We start from the raw sequence: 16,114 nt of genomic DNA, 5'->3' as shown, positions 1-16,114 counted from the left end.
GAGTCAAAAACAGAAGAAGAAAAATCACACCCTGGAGGAGCATCTGCCTGGCGTTCAACGCCAGAACAGAGCATGGTAGAACATTTGACTGCAAATCAAGAGATCCCTGAGATACCTCAGGGGATACATTTTCTTCCACACAATTATTGGAAGCAACTAAGGGTGGAACATCAAGAGCACTCCATCATCCTTCATGAAATCAGAGAAGATCTAAAAGCAATGGAGGAGGAGCAACAAAGACAAAGAAGAGACATAGAAGAACTCAAGGACATCATTGGTTCCTCAAGAAGGAAACGCCACCATCACTAAGGTGGATTCATTCCTTGTTCTTAATTCTTCTGTTTTTTGTTTTCTATGCTATGTGCTTATCTGTGTTTGTGTCTTCATTACATGATCATTAGTAGTTAGTAACTGTGTTTTAAAGTTATAAATGTCCTATGAATCCATCACCTCTCTTAAATGAAAAAATGTTTTAATTCAAAAGAACAAGAATTACATGAGTTTCGAATTTATCCTTGAACTTAGTTTAATTATATTGATGTGGTGACAATGCTTCTTGTTTTCTGAATGTATGCTTGAACAGTGCATATGTCTTTTGAAGTTGTTGTTTAAAAATGTTAAATATGTTGGCTCTTGAAAGAATGATGACTAGGAGACATGTTATTTGATAATCTGAAAAATCATAAAAATGATTCTTGAAGCAAGAAAAAGCAGCAAAGAACAAAGCTTGCAGAAAAAAAAAAATAGGCGAAAAAAAAATATAGAAAGAAAAAAAAAGAAAAAGCAAGCAGAAAAAGCCAAAGCTCTTAAAACCAAGAGGCAAGAGCAAAAAGCCAATAACCCTTAAAACCAAAAGGCAAGGGCAAATAAAAAAGATCCCAAGGCTTTGAGCATCAGTGGATAGGAGGGCCTAAAGGAATAAAATCCTGGTCTAAGCGGCTAAACCAAGCTGTCCCTAACCATGTGCTTGTGGCGTGTATGTGTCAAGTGAAAACTTGAGACTGAGCGGTTAAAGTCAAGGTCCAAAGCAAAAATAGAGTGTGCTTAAGAACCCTGGACACCTCTAATTGGGGACTTTAGCAAAGCTGAGTCACAATCTGAAAAGGTTCACCCAATTATGTGTCTGTGGCATTTATGTATCCGGTGGTAATACTGGAAAACAAAGTGCTTAGGGCCACCGCCAAGACTCATAAAGAAGCTGTGTTCAAGAATCATCATACTGAACTAGGAGAGTCAATAACACTATTCGAAATCTGAAGTTCCTATAGATGCCAATCATTCTGAACCTCAATGGATAAAGTGAGATGCCAAAACTATTCAAGAGGCAAAAAGCTATAAGTCCCGCTCATATGATTGAAGCTCTGTTTCATTGATAGTTTGGAATTTATAGTATATTCTCTTCTTTTCATCCTATTTGATTTTCAGTTGCTTGGGGACAAGCAACAATTTAAGTTTGGTGTTGTGATGAGCGGATAATTTATACGCTTTTTGACATTGTTTTTAGTATGTTTTTAGTAGGATCTAGTTACTTTTAGGGATGTTTTCATTAGATTTTATGTTAAATTCGCATTTCTGGACTTTACTATGAGTTTGTGTGTTTTTCTGTGATTTCAGGTATTTTCTGGCTGAAATTGAGGGACTTGAGCAGAAATCAGATTCAGAGGTTGAAGAAGGACTGCTGATGTTGTTGGATTCTGACCTCCCTGCACTCAAAGTGGATTTTCTGGAGCTACAGAACTCGAAATGGCGTGCTTCCAACTGCGTTGGAAAGTAGACATCCAGGGCTTTCCAGAAATATATAATAGTCCATACTTTGGCCAAGAATAGATGACGTAAAATGGCGTTCAACGTCAGCTTTCTGCCCAAATCTGGCGTCCAGCGCCAGAAAAGGAGCCAAAACCAGAGTTGAACGCCCAAACTGGCACAAAAGCTGGCGTTCAACTCCAAGGAGGACCTCTACACGTGCAACACTCAAAGCTCAGCCCAAGCACACACCAAGTGGGCTCCGAAAGTGGATTTATGCATCAATTACTTACTTCTGTAAACCCTAGTAGCTAGTTTATTATAAATAGGACCTTTTACTAGTCTTTTTGACCATCTTTGAACGCATAGTTCTTAGACCATGGGGGCTGGCCTCTCGGCCATGCCTGGACCTTCACTTATGTATTTTCAACGGTAGAGTTTCTACACTCCATAGATTAAGGTGTGGAGCTCTGCTGTTCCTCAAAGATTAATGCAAAGTACTACTGTTTTCTATTCAATTCATCTTATTTCGCTTCTAAGATATTCATTCGCTCTTCAACCTGAATGTGATGAATGTGACAATCATCATCATTCCCTATGAACGCGTGCCTGACAACCACTTCCGTTCTATCTTCGACTGAATGAGTATCTCTTAGATCTCTTAATCGGAATCTTCGTGGCGTAAGCTAGAATGATGGCAGCATTCAAGAGAATCCGGAAGGTCTAAACCTTGTCTGTGGTATTCCGAGTAGGATTCAATAAATGAATGACTGTGACGAGCTCCAAACTCGCGATTGCAGGGCGTTAGTGACAGACGCAAAAGGATAGTAAATCCTATTCCAGCATGATCGAGAACAGACAGATGAATAGCCGTGCCGTGACAGGGTGCGTTGACCATTTTCACTGAGAGGATAAGATGAAGCCATTGACAAGGGTGATGCCTCCAGACGATTAGCCGTGCCGTGATAGGGCATTGGATCATTGTCCCGAGAGATGACCGAAAGTAGCCATTGACAGTGGTGATGTATCACATAAATCCAGCCATGGAAAGGAGTAAGACTGATTGGATGAAGATAGCAGAAAAGCAGAGGTTCAGAGGAACGAAAGCATCTCCATTCGCTTATCTGAAATTCCTACCAATGAATTACATAAGTATTTCTATCCCTATTTTATTATATTAAATTCGAAAACACCATTATCAATTTATATCTGCCTAACTGAGATTTGCAAGGTGACCATAGCTTGCTTCATACCAACAATCTCCGTGGGATTCGACCCTTACTCACGTAAGGTATTACTTGGACGACCCAGTGCACTTGCTGGTTAGTTACACGGAGTTGTGAACCATGGTCTTGGCATCATGTTTTTGGCGCCATTACCAGGGAAAGAAAGAGCAATGAATTTTACATAATTAAAGTGTAATCACGATTCCGCGTACCAATGCACTCTTTCTTCTTCTATTTTCTTTTAATGCAATTTATGATTCATGTTCTTTTATCATTGATTGTTTTATTGTTGTTTAATTCCTTACGATTGGTAATTGGTAGATTTATAATTCTTGCACATTTACCATGCTTTTCATTTATACCCACCAAGTGTTTGACAAAATGCTTGGTTGGGCTTTAGAGTAGACTTTGAGCATTCTTGGCTTGGAAAGAGTAATTAAGCAATCTTGAGTCATGAAAACCCAACTTATGTTGGTGATCTAGAGTTGTTAGCTAGTATTGTTTCCATTGACGCTAATTTTTTGCTAATTTAATTAGTGAGTTGATTAGGACCTTTGGATTGAGATTAGCTAGTCTTGTTAGACTTTCTTCGAGTGTGAAGATAATATGATACCTTCTTCGGGGATGATGTAATAAGATAAATTCTTGTTTATATTTGTGATATGATTAATTAGTCTTGTTTGACCTTCTCCCTATGTGAAGATGACATGATACCTTCTTCCGTTTTTTGGAGTTGACTAGATAAGATAAATTAATCATTGTATGACTAGGATAGAAAGCCTATGATCTCAACCCTTGCCATGAATGTCTCTCTTTTTATTACTTGCTTTCTCTTATTTACTTGTCTTCTTTAAATACTTTCATGATTTATTTTTCTTGTCATTTACCTTTTCTTATTCCTCTTATAAACCAAAAAAACCCCCTTGTTCCTTCATAGCCAATAATCATACACTTCATTGCAATTCCTTATGAGACGACCCGGAGTCCAAATACTCCGGTTAATTCTTATTAGGGGTTTGTTAATTGTGACAACGTAAATTTTTGATGTGGGAATTGTTTGTTGATTTAGAACTATGCTTACAACGAAAATTCTTTTCTATAAGAAGAAAATCTAGACCGATGATAATTGTCATTATCAGTCTCTTTCTTATAGTAATTATTCACATAGTTCTTAACATCTACACACATTTTCCTAATGCAACTCATGGCATGCTCACAAGGATAACCTGTTAGCTGAAACTTTCTACAGGAGCACTCATGGTTCTTTAAGTCTACAACAAATTTGTTCCTGTAGGCTGCTGAACACCTCATACTTGTCCCTACCCGCATAGATGGCCAACCACTCCCTACCTTTATCAAACTCTCTTTCAATTTTCTTGTTTAGTTTTGGCAAAATATCTCCAGCATATGTCAGTATACTTTGTCTATTATCATCCCACCTATTTATAAGATAAATCCTAATATCTTCTAACATAGACATTATGGGTTTCTCTCTAACTTCTACGATAATAGAGTTGAAACATTCACACATGTTATTTACAAGTGCATCACATTTAGGTAAATAATTAAATCTGGACTTGCTCCAATACTTAGCAAGGATCTCCATGAGATGCTTATAAGATCCTTGATCAACCATCTGAATCTCCTTTATCCTTCTCTCCCACTCCTAGACATATGTTACCTTTGTAGCCTTTCACATCATCATTTTTCAGCTAAACACCTGGGTACCTTTTTCTAAAATTGCTATATAAGTGCCTGACACAAAATCTGTGATCTATGCCAGGCAGCAACTCATCAAAGGTAGGAATCAATCCCTTGGACACAAAATTTAAAAACAGAACAAGTCAATAACAGAATTTAAAAATAGAACAAGTCAATAACATCACAATTTGAAGTAAAAACATAATCAAGTACACAATTTGAAGTAAAAACTGCTTAAATTTGAGGGTTACCTTTTGTTGGTTGCTCATGAATGTACACCTTCTGATTTTGTCCACACCCAAATCATCACATAAATTCAACAAAAACCAAGTCCATGAGTCTTTTGTCTCTGCTTCAACAACAATATAGGAAATGGGAAAAATCTGATCGTTGGATTCCCATCCAATAGCTGTTAAAAGTTGACCTCCATATGGAGTCTTGATGAAGCATCCATCAAGATCAATCATGGATCTGCACACCATGAAGCTCCTTTTGTAAGCATCCAAGCAGATATAGATCCTCTCAAACCGTGGTCTCATGTCCTTACCAGGGATTGGTGTCTCTAATTGAAACTCAAGAGGTCTCTGAACTTGTATCCGAGCAGTGGTACCCGAATTCGACCTCAGTAACTTGGCAGCATAGCCATGTATCCTCCTATATTGCTCTCCATAAGTACCATTAATCTTATTCAATGCTAACTGCTTCATTCTGGCAGCTTTGGTCTTTGTGAGGTCAACATTCCACTTGCTATGAGCCTTTCTCATCAAGGTTCTCAACTTGATCTTTGGGTTCTCACAAATCTTCTTCATAAATGCCTTGCTAAGCCATTGAGAACTCATAATACCAATTTTGGTTGCCTTGCTACATGTGTGTTTTTTATAACAGCTGGTCAACTACCATGTATCCTCCCTCTTCATCTTATGGCAGTATGCAAACCACTTGTATCCTTCTTGGCAAACCGTCCTACACCTATGGCTATCACACTTTGAGAACCATACTCCTCTGCCACTGTGCACAGCATAGCTAGTTACACATTCCTTAAAAGCATTACTAGCCACATACATTGTCCCAATCTCCCATTTATATTTCTTCATGTTCTTCAAATTCTTGTGCAAATGGTACTTCCTCAACGAGGGATCCCCTTCATCATCACTTACAGGGACATCCCATAATTCCTCACTCTCATATCTATCATCTTCATCCCTTAGTCCAACAGCCACCACTTTCTCATTTCCCGTAGTAACACTAGCACTGAATTCTCCTTGCACTCTCTCAGTTGGAACACTCTGTTTCATCTTTTGAGAATCCTTCATAGTTGTAATATCAACATCATACAAACCCCCATCACCATTCCAATCGTCATCACTGTCATCAAAAGTTACTTCCATTGCACTATCTTCAGAGCTGTTTTCACTCCACTGTTCATCACTGTTTGTTTTATCAATGCCATCATCATTCTCTGGCTGGTAGTCATAATCCTTAGATTCATCATCACCTGAAGAATCTGACCTCTCTGCAGATATAAAATCCTCCTCCAACATAGAAGTTTGGGCTTCTGTCACAACCTTGGGCTTCTTACCCCCTTGGTCTGTTTAGATAATTGGGCCTTATGCAGTACAATTGGACCAGGCCCAACAGTTTTTACAATGGGTGCACCAGCCTCACCACCATCTATCTCGTGAACTTCCTCAATTGTACAACCTTTCCTAGTAGTAGCACCATCTTTGTGAACAACAAAAAGCTCTACCATGTTGTCCCTCAGTCCAATTCTGCCCATCTCCATTGCATCCTTGTTTGTCTGAAGCATCTTCAGTCCTTCCTCTGTTTCCTCTTTTGGAGATTTATAGCACATCGCAGTGATGTTCTCTGCCAAATATCCATGTTCGACTACTATGTCAGTAGCCTCGAACCTACTTCACCTATCTTCATCACAGTATTCCACTATCGAAGTCTCACCCCCACATAGTGTAAAGGTTCATCATCAAACCCAAACTTTTCCACATCGTGTATCTTGACACTAAAATAACTCATTATCCCAACAACCTATAAGACAAACATAACATACACAATAAAATTCTCACATTGATCAACAACAATAGAAAGGCATAAATTCAATCACTAGGGTAAAATAAAAACTTCTAAAACAAAACAGGAAACAAATATTGAACTATAAAACAATACAATCACACACACAACATCATCACATATTAATATGCATTAACATGAAAACCAAATGGGTTGAGGAGATTTGATAAAGGAATACCTGACACGATATTCTTCCAGATACGAAGGGTTTCAAACTAACTACTTTGGTGGAACTTGAATTTTACTGAACGACAATGTCACCTCTCTAGCTTTGAATCGCTTCGTGCTTCACAAGAAGAAGAGTCAGTCTTAGAATAAGTATGTGTTCTGTCTCAACGCGGGAACCATGACACGTCTATTAACCCCTACCCCTTCAGTTTGTCACGTCGAACACGCCGTTAACAATTTCACTCCCACTTAATGGTAGGACTTGATTGATGCTAATCAAAACTATTTTGAACATAAATAGGACACTTTAAACGTTGGGGACTAAAATAGAATTCACCCCAAACAAAAAGAACTACCCATGTATTTATGAGAGGAAGTCAGTTCCACTCATCTCCAAGCTCCATCCAAAGCTTAAGCTGTAAGTCATCTTTCATTTATAAGACAAAATGCTCATTTTTCAGAACATGTGTAAAAAAAACACCCAAAAAGAAATCTCTGGACATACTATATAAATTTGCATCTGTACAATATAAAGACTCTTTAAATAAATATCACTTCAAAAAAACTAGTTTTAGAAACTCATCGAACCCGTTGCTATATTTTGCTACAGCAATCTCGATTCTCCTCTGAATAATTTCATTGATTATACTCCGAACATAATTAATAACTTCATGGATTTTGCTTTTCTTTAATGATCAACGATTCAGGGATTATATTAAACGCTTATAAATTTGTTCTCGTTGGCCTAAAAACGTGTAATCTGGACATTTATGTGAATCCTAACTTAGGTATTTCAATTTATGGGTATACTGCATTACCCAAACAGAAAAAAGTCTCTTGGTTCTTAAGATTAAGAAATATAGTGTATACACCTATTATTTTCATATAACTGTATAACCATAACATTGAACACTAGCCAAGTCAAAGCAAGTCCTTCAAGAAGTCAGGGGAGTACGAACTGAAACTACAGTTAGATACTCTTGCTTTTTGTTGATAAAATCAACATCACTATGGCCAGATCTATAGTCTTATTATAAAATTGTTTTACACTTATTTAATTCAATACTTGAAATTTGTGAAACTTGGAGCAGATTCACATCAATTGAATTGATGGAAATAAAAATAGTTCACTTTTCCCACCACATCCATTTTTTCTTCAATAAGTACAGCTTCTTTCTCTGCTTTGATGTTTCCCCTTTCTGTTGGAGATTCCTCTAAGCATTATAAAATCTCCACTTTGATTATTATTCATATATTGCTAATTACAGGGGGAGCAATGTGTCTAGAAAGGATAACGAATCTCCAAGCTACGCACTTCCATCAGGAGTAAGCAAGAGGATGATGGAAGAGTAACTAAGCATAGGATACAAATTGGCATCAAGAAACTGAGCATACTGCTGTATTGCAATCTCTCTTCCAGGAACATCAGGACTGAGAAAATCATATGGTGCAGGCTTGCTCGTGTCGACAAGTGGTTCCCATCTGTATCCAGGACGTTCTGGCAACGTAATTGCAGAAGGTAAATGACTCATGTTGAAAGCAATGTAAATTTCTCCTTTCACCGAATCCACCTGGGTTCATGTTCATTCCAATCAAGGGTAAGAAGCTATTACTGATGCAGTATCACAACAATGAATATAGATAGCCATGCACTGTGGTGCATAATACGGACTTAAAAAGCATCTAGGTGACACTGAATGTGGGCAACAAGATAATTGTACCATGGTAAAGGCCACGAAACGGCTAGTTTCAGACCAGTCTGGCATTCCAGGAGAATGACCATGCCACTGCAACCTCTCCGCTGTTGGGAAGTCGTCCAAGCCCAGTGACTCACATTCCCTGTAGGATTCCATTATTAGAATATATGAAAAATACAAGATACCAATAAGAAAGCAAATGGTACTCACTGGCGGAATTCAGTCATAAGGCGGCAAAATCTGAAGAAGTCTGACGAGGACTCTTCCTTCTTGTCCCATTGGAAGTAATTAAGCTGCAAAAAGCATGAACTCAATGGAATTAATAATATGATGGATGCACATCAAAGGGAGAAAACGAAAATAGAAAAGAGAATCACGTAGTTATCATGACAATAGGTATTGTTGTTTCCCCCTTTGGTATGTCCATATTCGTCCCCCATATATATCATCGGAACTCCCTGATAAGAAACTAGAAGTCAGTAAACAGAATTCCTGCTGTAACTATCAATATGCTGTTAAACTGGGCCTTACTTGGGAAACCATGAGTGAGAGAAAGAAATTTCGCATTTGCCTTTTCCTCAATTTCCTCACCAAGGTGCTAGCAAACTCCCCCTCCTACAATAGTTTGAGAAATGGAATTAATATTTGATGCAAAATTCGTATTAACTTCAACATACAGCTGCAGCATAAGCTTCAATCTCCAACTATTCTTATGACAAGACCGCAAAACAGCAGCTAGGAACAATTTAGGCTCACATACTAGTATGTTACCATCTACATGAAAGTATATCAGAATATTAGCAGTAGCATATTTGGCCGTGCTTTGAAATATTAATGGTGTTCAGAGCCATAATCTTATGATGAACTCTCAGAACAATTCTTTAACATCTACCTGACCACAGTTCCAGCTATTATTATGATTTTCTCCATCATTATTGTCTTCCCCATTGGGCAAGTTATGCTTGTTGTTATAAGTCACCAAGTCAGCCAGAGTAAAGCCATCATGCGCACATACAAAGTTGATACTATTCCATGGTTTTCTTCCTCCTCCCTGTGCCAAAGATATACCTTAATGTCAACCAGACAAAAGCACAAACACAAAAGAAAAGATAGCAATAAAAGACCTAAGCAATGAAATCAGCTGAACTAGATACTAATCCCTGGAGAATACATTTAGTGACAAAGTTTGAAGCCAGACAACTAGGATATTTAATATGATTTAGTAGGTAGTATATACTAATAATAGCATATAGCAATCATGCAAAATTAAGAGGGAGTTTAGAGCCAAAAAAGGAACACAATTGTCATAAGAGACAACAGATTAAACCTGATATAAGTTAGGACTGCCACAAAGGCATTCAGCAAATGCTCCAGCAAAGCCATCAGTACCCTTGATAAACTGGCGTACTGTGTCTCTATACTGCAAAATGCAAGAATTGCTCATTAATGGAATACTTTTATGCTGAACCCATAGTTCAAAACCTTTCTGTGTTTGAACATTTGAAAAAGTCAAGATTGATATGCTGTTTTTAATAATCCAATTAACAGAGACCCTACCAATCCACCATTAAGGATAGATCTGGAAATAAATGGTGAAAAGATTATGTAGACAAATATAAATCATAAGCAAATATAGACAAATATAAATCACAAACAAGGTTTACATGCATTTCGGTGTTCACAAGTTTATCAAATTAAAGGACTTCCAAAACAAATGAGATCTGATGCAGTTACTCTGGAATCTCACTTTTCAAGCCACAAGATTAGTTAGGATTTATGTGATATGATGACGTAAAATTGATAAAATTATGATATTTCACAGTGTTGCACTATCAAATTCTCTTTTCCATAAATTTAACCATTTGATGTTGTGCTGCCATATTTTCTTAGTTTCCAGTCGCAGCATAATGATGGGGTTATGAAGACATCGTTTATGTATCTGCACTGACCTTCCCATTCCATTCTGACCAAATACCCCAATGAGGGAATGTGCCAACTTGGTAGAGGCCTCCAGCATCCCACGCTTCAGCTATAAGCTAGAAAGAGGAAATTAAGAAACTGCACATATTAGTTACCTGCTTCCAAATGAGTGAATGCTGATATGTAAGGTCAATAATAATTAATAAATAAAATAAACCAATCAAAATATTTTATGAGAAGTCAAAGGAAACCTTTCTACTTGCATTTGGAAATCCAGGTGAAGCAAGAGAGAAATAGCACCTAGAAGGAAGGGCTACCTAAGAATGCTGTCTAACTTATTCCATCCAAGAAGAGTTAATAAATTCTATAACCTAGTTCCCCATCTTCTTACCCGATTTAATTGCCATATACATCTACTTAGACAAATGAAAATCTATAAGTCCTCAAAGTAAAATCAACCTTTGTACTAGTAATCAAAGGAATAATCTAAGTAGAAAAACCTTCACTCCACGTAGGATTGGATCATTACTGATCATGTCAATCAACGGTGGGCTGCCGAGGGGAGTTCCTGTTGTCATCAAGTCACCTATTGGATCCCCAAATACATTAACTCCATCCCAGAGACTGATGACGAACAAGGAAAGGAAAAGAAGAACATTAGTATGAATCAGTCTCTAGAAAAATATTGGAGTAAAAGTATGGTACACAACCTGCTTCCCCTCGTCATAATTGAAGCAAGATCAAAGCGAAAACCATCCACATGAAATTCTGTTACCCAATATCTGTTGCATAACAGAAATATAGTTAGGCCTTCAATCCAGTACGATAACAACTTGTAAACCCTATAGTAGGTAATACTTGAATGAAATCTGGCCAGAATTCAATAATTTTAACCTATGATATAAATCTAAAGGTATTGTCTATAAGTGAAAGGTAGCATTGTAAGTTAAATTATTTTTCGAGCGGTATGTTAGTAAGGTATAGATTTTACATATTCTCTAATGACTTCAATAAATTGTTTCATGTGTTATTAAATCTCAAATTATGGTATAAAGATGCAGTATATCTTTGGTGAGGTAATTTAGAAACAAAGAAATGCCCACGAGCACAAAGTTAACGATCTTCTAAGAACTAAATAAAAAGTTTTCCAGTTAAAAAGAGATATAATATTCAAAAAGAAATTTATAATAATTTAAACAGATCCATGAGAAATAACTTCATATAAATATAACACACTGATAATCATAGTAACAATACCTTAAGCAGTCCACGATAAATTGTCGCACAACTGGATGGTTGCTATTGAATGTGTTCCCACATCCAGAATAGTTATAAAATTCCCCCTTAAAATGCGAGAATAGACCAAATTAACATTAAACATGATCTAAAAAACAAAACTTGCAGGTGTAAATAAGTTAGCAAATAGTCACAAAGGAAATTGTTAGCTTTAAGGATAAATACCCCAAACAGGTACACAAGCACGAAAGGTTCAGGTACAGCTTTGGAATTAAGCATAACAGAGAGTGGGAAAATTGACTGAATCCTCAACTCTTAACTAACTTGTGCAGAAATTGAGAACAAAGGGAATGCCATGATTCCATGTGGGTGTGTACATATTGTGTGTGTATTTCCTGTTAAGGGAAAGAGGAGGAAGCTAAATTTGGGAGTTGGCTTGGGAGAGTGGGGCTGCTATATAGTGCCCTGTTTCTCTTTGCTTGACACACATTTTCTTCTATCTTCTCTTCATCTGTGAGCTGAGATCCAGACTCATCAGTGTGAATAATACAATCATACTACTTCCTCTAGTCCCCATGTCTGTGGTTTCTTAAAGAAGCATATATCCAGTGAACCAAAAACAAATTCTAGCGACAGAACCTGAGGCCAATTGCTGGAAGCAACATGACTGATAATTATCAGGTGCGTTAAGTCTAATTTTCATGAATTCACACACCTACAAAAGAACCATTTTTCCTCAACTACATGAGAATCAATATCAAGAAACTAGAACTAATAGAATACTTAAATGTTTTCTTGTAAACTAAAAGTAGATGATTCTGAAAAGATGATACATATCATATAACATTTATGGACACTCATAAAAGGAGTTTTGGTAAATATTTAAGTGTATATAGTAAGCCACTCAAGACATTAACTAAGTCAAAAAGAGGTTACAAAATAACCTCTTTAGACCACTGTTAACTAGTTGAGTCAAGATTTAAGATCCTCCATAGCTTCAAATATTCCAACCAATTAGGTGAAGCTGAGAACAAAATATTGAAGTATACCTTAGGCGCTACCATGTAATAAATACTGTTGTCCACACCTCTGAAAGAAATAATGGGACCCTTCTCATTCCCTTCAGCTGTATGATTGAAAACAACATCCATGATAACCTGCTCCAGTAATATAGCAATAAAAACATAATCTAATTCCGAAAAAAATAAAATAAACGAGAATTGACCAAATGAAATCAAATGTTATCCTGGTCACCTCAATCCCACGTTTGTGTGCCTCTTTGATCATGAACTTCATTTCATTAATTCCATCACGGCCACAATTTCTTATACCATTAGATGAGTATCTAATCATTGGTGAAAAGAAATTGATAGTTGAATACCCCCAAAAATTCACCCTGAAAAAGTGAAAGATACAGCATTATCATACTCTTGAAACAAATTTCTTCAAGAAAAAAAGAGGACTTAAAATGAGAATTGTGTAGAGACTAAGTGATTCACTTAAGGAATCTTACTTATAGTCCCCTAGTACAGAATTGTAACTGAAGTATTCCAGCTCATTGAACTCGTGACATGGCATTAATTCTACACAATTTACTCCAAGCTCCTGCAAAATGAATAATTTGAAATTAACACATTATTATGAATTAGTTAACAGCTACGGCATTCGTCTTTCTTTGATGCAGTGATTTAATATACACTTCAAAGGAGAAACATAATGAAATCCAACTTAAATTGTATGTAATATCTACATACCTTAAATTTATGGCATTGATACAACAGTAATATAACAGACAAAGTCACCAAGGCTAGGAGACTCAATCATCGTGCTGGGCACTGTGTATTTGATTTAATACTACTTCCCATTTGAGAACAGTCAGGAAGCTGTACTGTAATTCTCTTTTTTTCATGAATTTCTTTACAATTCACATAATAGCACATAAAAGATCAACAATATACTTTTCCCACTAAAGAAATGAAAAAATTATTGAAATTATAACTTCTAACAGTATACCATCCTGTTACACAGAATATCCACCAGTAAAAAGAAAAGCCCCAAGGGACACTTGAAAATTTTTTTTAAAAGAAAAATATTAAGAAACTTCACCTTTAAGTGGTCAAGCTTCTCCACTACACCGAGATATGTGCCGGGGAACTTAGTCTTGCTTGACTCATGCTTTGTAAACCCTCGCACATGCATTTCATATATAACAAGATCCTTTTGTGGATACTTCAGTGGTAAATCTCCTTCCCAGTCAAACTAAACAATACACAGAAAGAATAAGTGTATGAAAGTTAGTTTTTGGAAAAGTTTGAGTAAACAACCATAAAATAAGTAAAGTACCTCGTTATCATCAGAAAAAGGTACCATGCCAGCCATCTGGGGCCAGCAGTTACCATCAGGTCCTAAAGCTCCAAATTCTCCTCTGCTTATTACTGCCTAGACAATGAGCATTACATTATTAAATTAATAAAAAGCTACGCTAAGCAGCCTTGTTAGTTTTGCCCAAGTTTGTTTTGAAGATACAGTTGTCACGTATGTAGCAAATGCTAAGTGTGGCTGGAATCTGGATGGAATGGGTGGTTAAAAACTATGAGGTTCTAATCCCATATCTTGGCACATTATTCTGGAAATTCGTAGGAAGTGTTTTGGCTGGGAATTTCTTTTTTCTGTTTCTTTTTTTTTTTTTTTCGTTTCATTTAACAGTGGATATGTATTGCTATTCAGTGTAGAGTGTTCACTAGTGCTTTGAGTAACATTTGATATGCATATATAACATTTTAAAAATAATTAAGAGTGTAGAGCTACTAACTTTTGCATAAGGATCCAGCACCACACGAGAAGAGTCAAAGTAGTGTCCCTCTTGTGGAGAAAACTTGCCATCAAATTTGTATCCATACAGCATATCTTTAAAATCTCCTTTTAGGAATACATGCCATACACCTCCAGTCTTATTTATCAACGGATCAAGAGGAAGGCACTCCGTCACTTGATTCTACAGCACAAAAAGAAAATTGAAACTTTCGAGACCAACAGACTAATCTGTGAAATCAAGCAGAGGTTTTGAGAATATATTTTGAAGTTACATGTTCAAAATTTAAGTCTAATTGGTATGAACTGATTTATTTCGAGTTTCCATTTCTCAAGCACAAAAAGTGAAATACTGAGAAAGAAAGAAAGAAAGAAAGAAAGAAAGAGGAAGAACTTACATGCTGCAAATCAGATAGAGAGATCAAACAGAGAGTGGCTGAGACAGCATTGAGAGAGTAAATGGCGAAATTGACCCCGCCATCTTGTGGGGTAGCGCCAAGCGGGGCGGGGTATCCCCTGGAAACTTGGAAGCGGCTACCCAATTGAGGCTTCTCGACGACAGCTGTGTCGGTCTCAATTCCATTCCCTACGGCTGCACAAGTGGTGATATTGAGGTTCTTGGAGACCCTCGTGTTGAGAGGAGTAAGAGTAACTCTAATCCTCCCTCCAAAGTTGGAATGAGAGTGAAGCTCAAGCACCCTTTGAGGAGAGGGTAAGAGGGAGCATGAGGCACTGTGAATGAGAGTGAAGCACCCCATTGACATTAACACTGGCATTGGGAATGAGAGTGGTGGAGTTGAACATTCATCAAACACAAGGAGTGCAATGCAGGGAAACAAGACTTTCTTTCTAATCCCGATTTGGAAGGTGTGGATTGTAGTCACTCACTTGTGACTCCTTATATTTAATATCATCGTAATCGTAATCGTAATCATAGTCGAAATGATTATACGCATGAAACAGAAGGAGACAGATGGACGGACATATCTGCTAGTTTCTGAGCGGAGACAAACAACATTCTTGTTCAAGCTTTTTTGTTGGGGCCACCCCTCTTTTCTTTTACTTTGTTTTGGATCCCTTCAATTTTTTTATAGCTGATTTGCTATCATCATTCTTCTTTCAAATCCTAATCAAATTATTATTTAAATAAGGGTAAAGTATACTTTTTGTCCCTAAAGTTTACTAAAAGTTTCAAAAATATCCCTAAGTTTTGATTTGTTTCAATTTTGTCCCTCAAATTTTCGATTTGCATCAATTTTACCCTTATTACTAATTTTTTGATAATTAATATTTTTCTTTCCAAATATACCCCTTCCTTATACCTATCATCATCATCATCATCATCACAACCCTCTCATCATCATCATCATCATCACAACCCTCTGTCTCTCTTACTTTCTCTCTTTTCATCTTCACTGTCTTCTCCACCACCATCATCATCACAACTCTCTGTCTCTCTTTCTTTCTCTCTTTCTCCGACTCTCCATATCCATCACCACCATTTCCGTTGAGTTCCAATCTTCAATG

General features: G+C 36.9%; 1 protein-coding gene across 1 annotated transcript; it reads right to left on the bottom strand.

Moving 5' to 3' along the window:
• Positions 1 to 7,801: 7,801 nt before the first annotated feature.
• ISA1 (isoamylase 1) lies at positions 7,802 to 15,658 on the bottom strand. The gene is made up of 18 exons (XM_016333846.3): positions 14,986 to 15,658; positions 14,589 to 14,771; positions 14,120 to 14,215; positions 13,883 to 14,035; positions 13,290 to 13,381; positions 13,031 to 13,172; positions 12,826 to 12,933; positions 11,798 to 11,883; positions 11,251 to 11,322; positions 11,041 to 11,164; positions 10,570 to 10,656; positions 9,948 to 10,040; positions 9,513 to 9,671; positions 9,152 to 9,235; positions 8,998 to 9,078; positions 8,831 to 8,913; positions 8,645 to 8,762; positions 7,802 to 8,494 (listed from the first exon to the last, which is right to left on the bottom strand). Exons 1-18 carry the CDS (start codon positions 15,361 to 15,363, stop codon positions 8,231 to 8,233), a joined length of 2,403 nt encoding a protein of 800 aa, XP_016189332.1. The 5' UTR covers positions 15,364 to 15,658; the 3' UTR covers positions 7,802 to 8,230.
• Positions 15,659 to 16,114: the final 456 nt, after the last annotated feature.

The sequence above is a fragment of the Arachis ipaensis genome, chromosome B3 (genome assembly GCF_059453495.1).
Source record: "Arachis ipaensis isolate K30076 ecotype BB chromosome B3, ASM5945349v1, whole genome shotgun sequence".
Taxonomy (NCBI): Eukaryota; Viridiplantae; Streptophyta; class Magnoliopsida; order Fabales; family Fabaceae; genus Arachis; species Arachis ipaensis.
The sequence above is the reverse complement of the archived record's forward strand: the minus strand, read 5'-3'. Positions and strand labels throughout refer to the sequence as shown.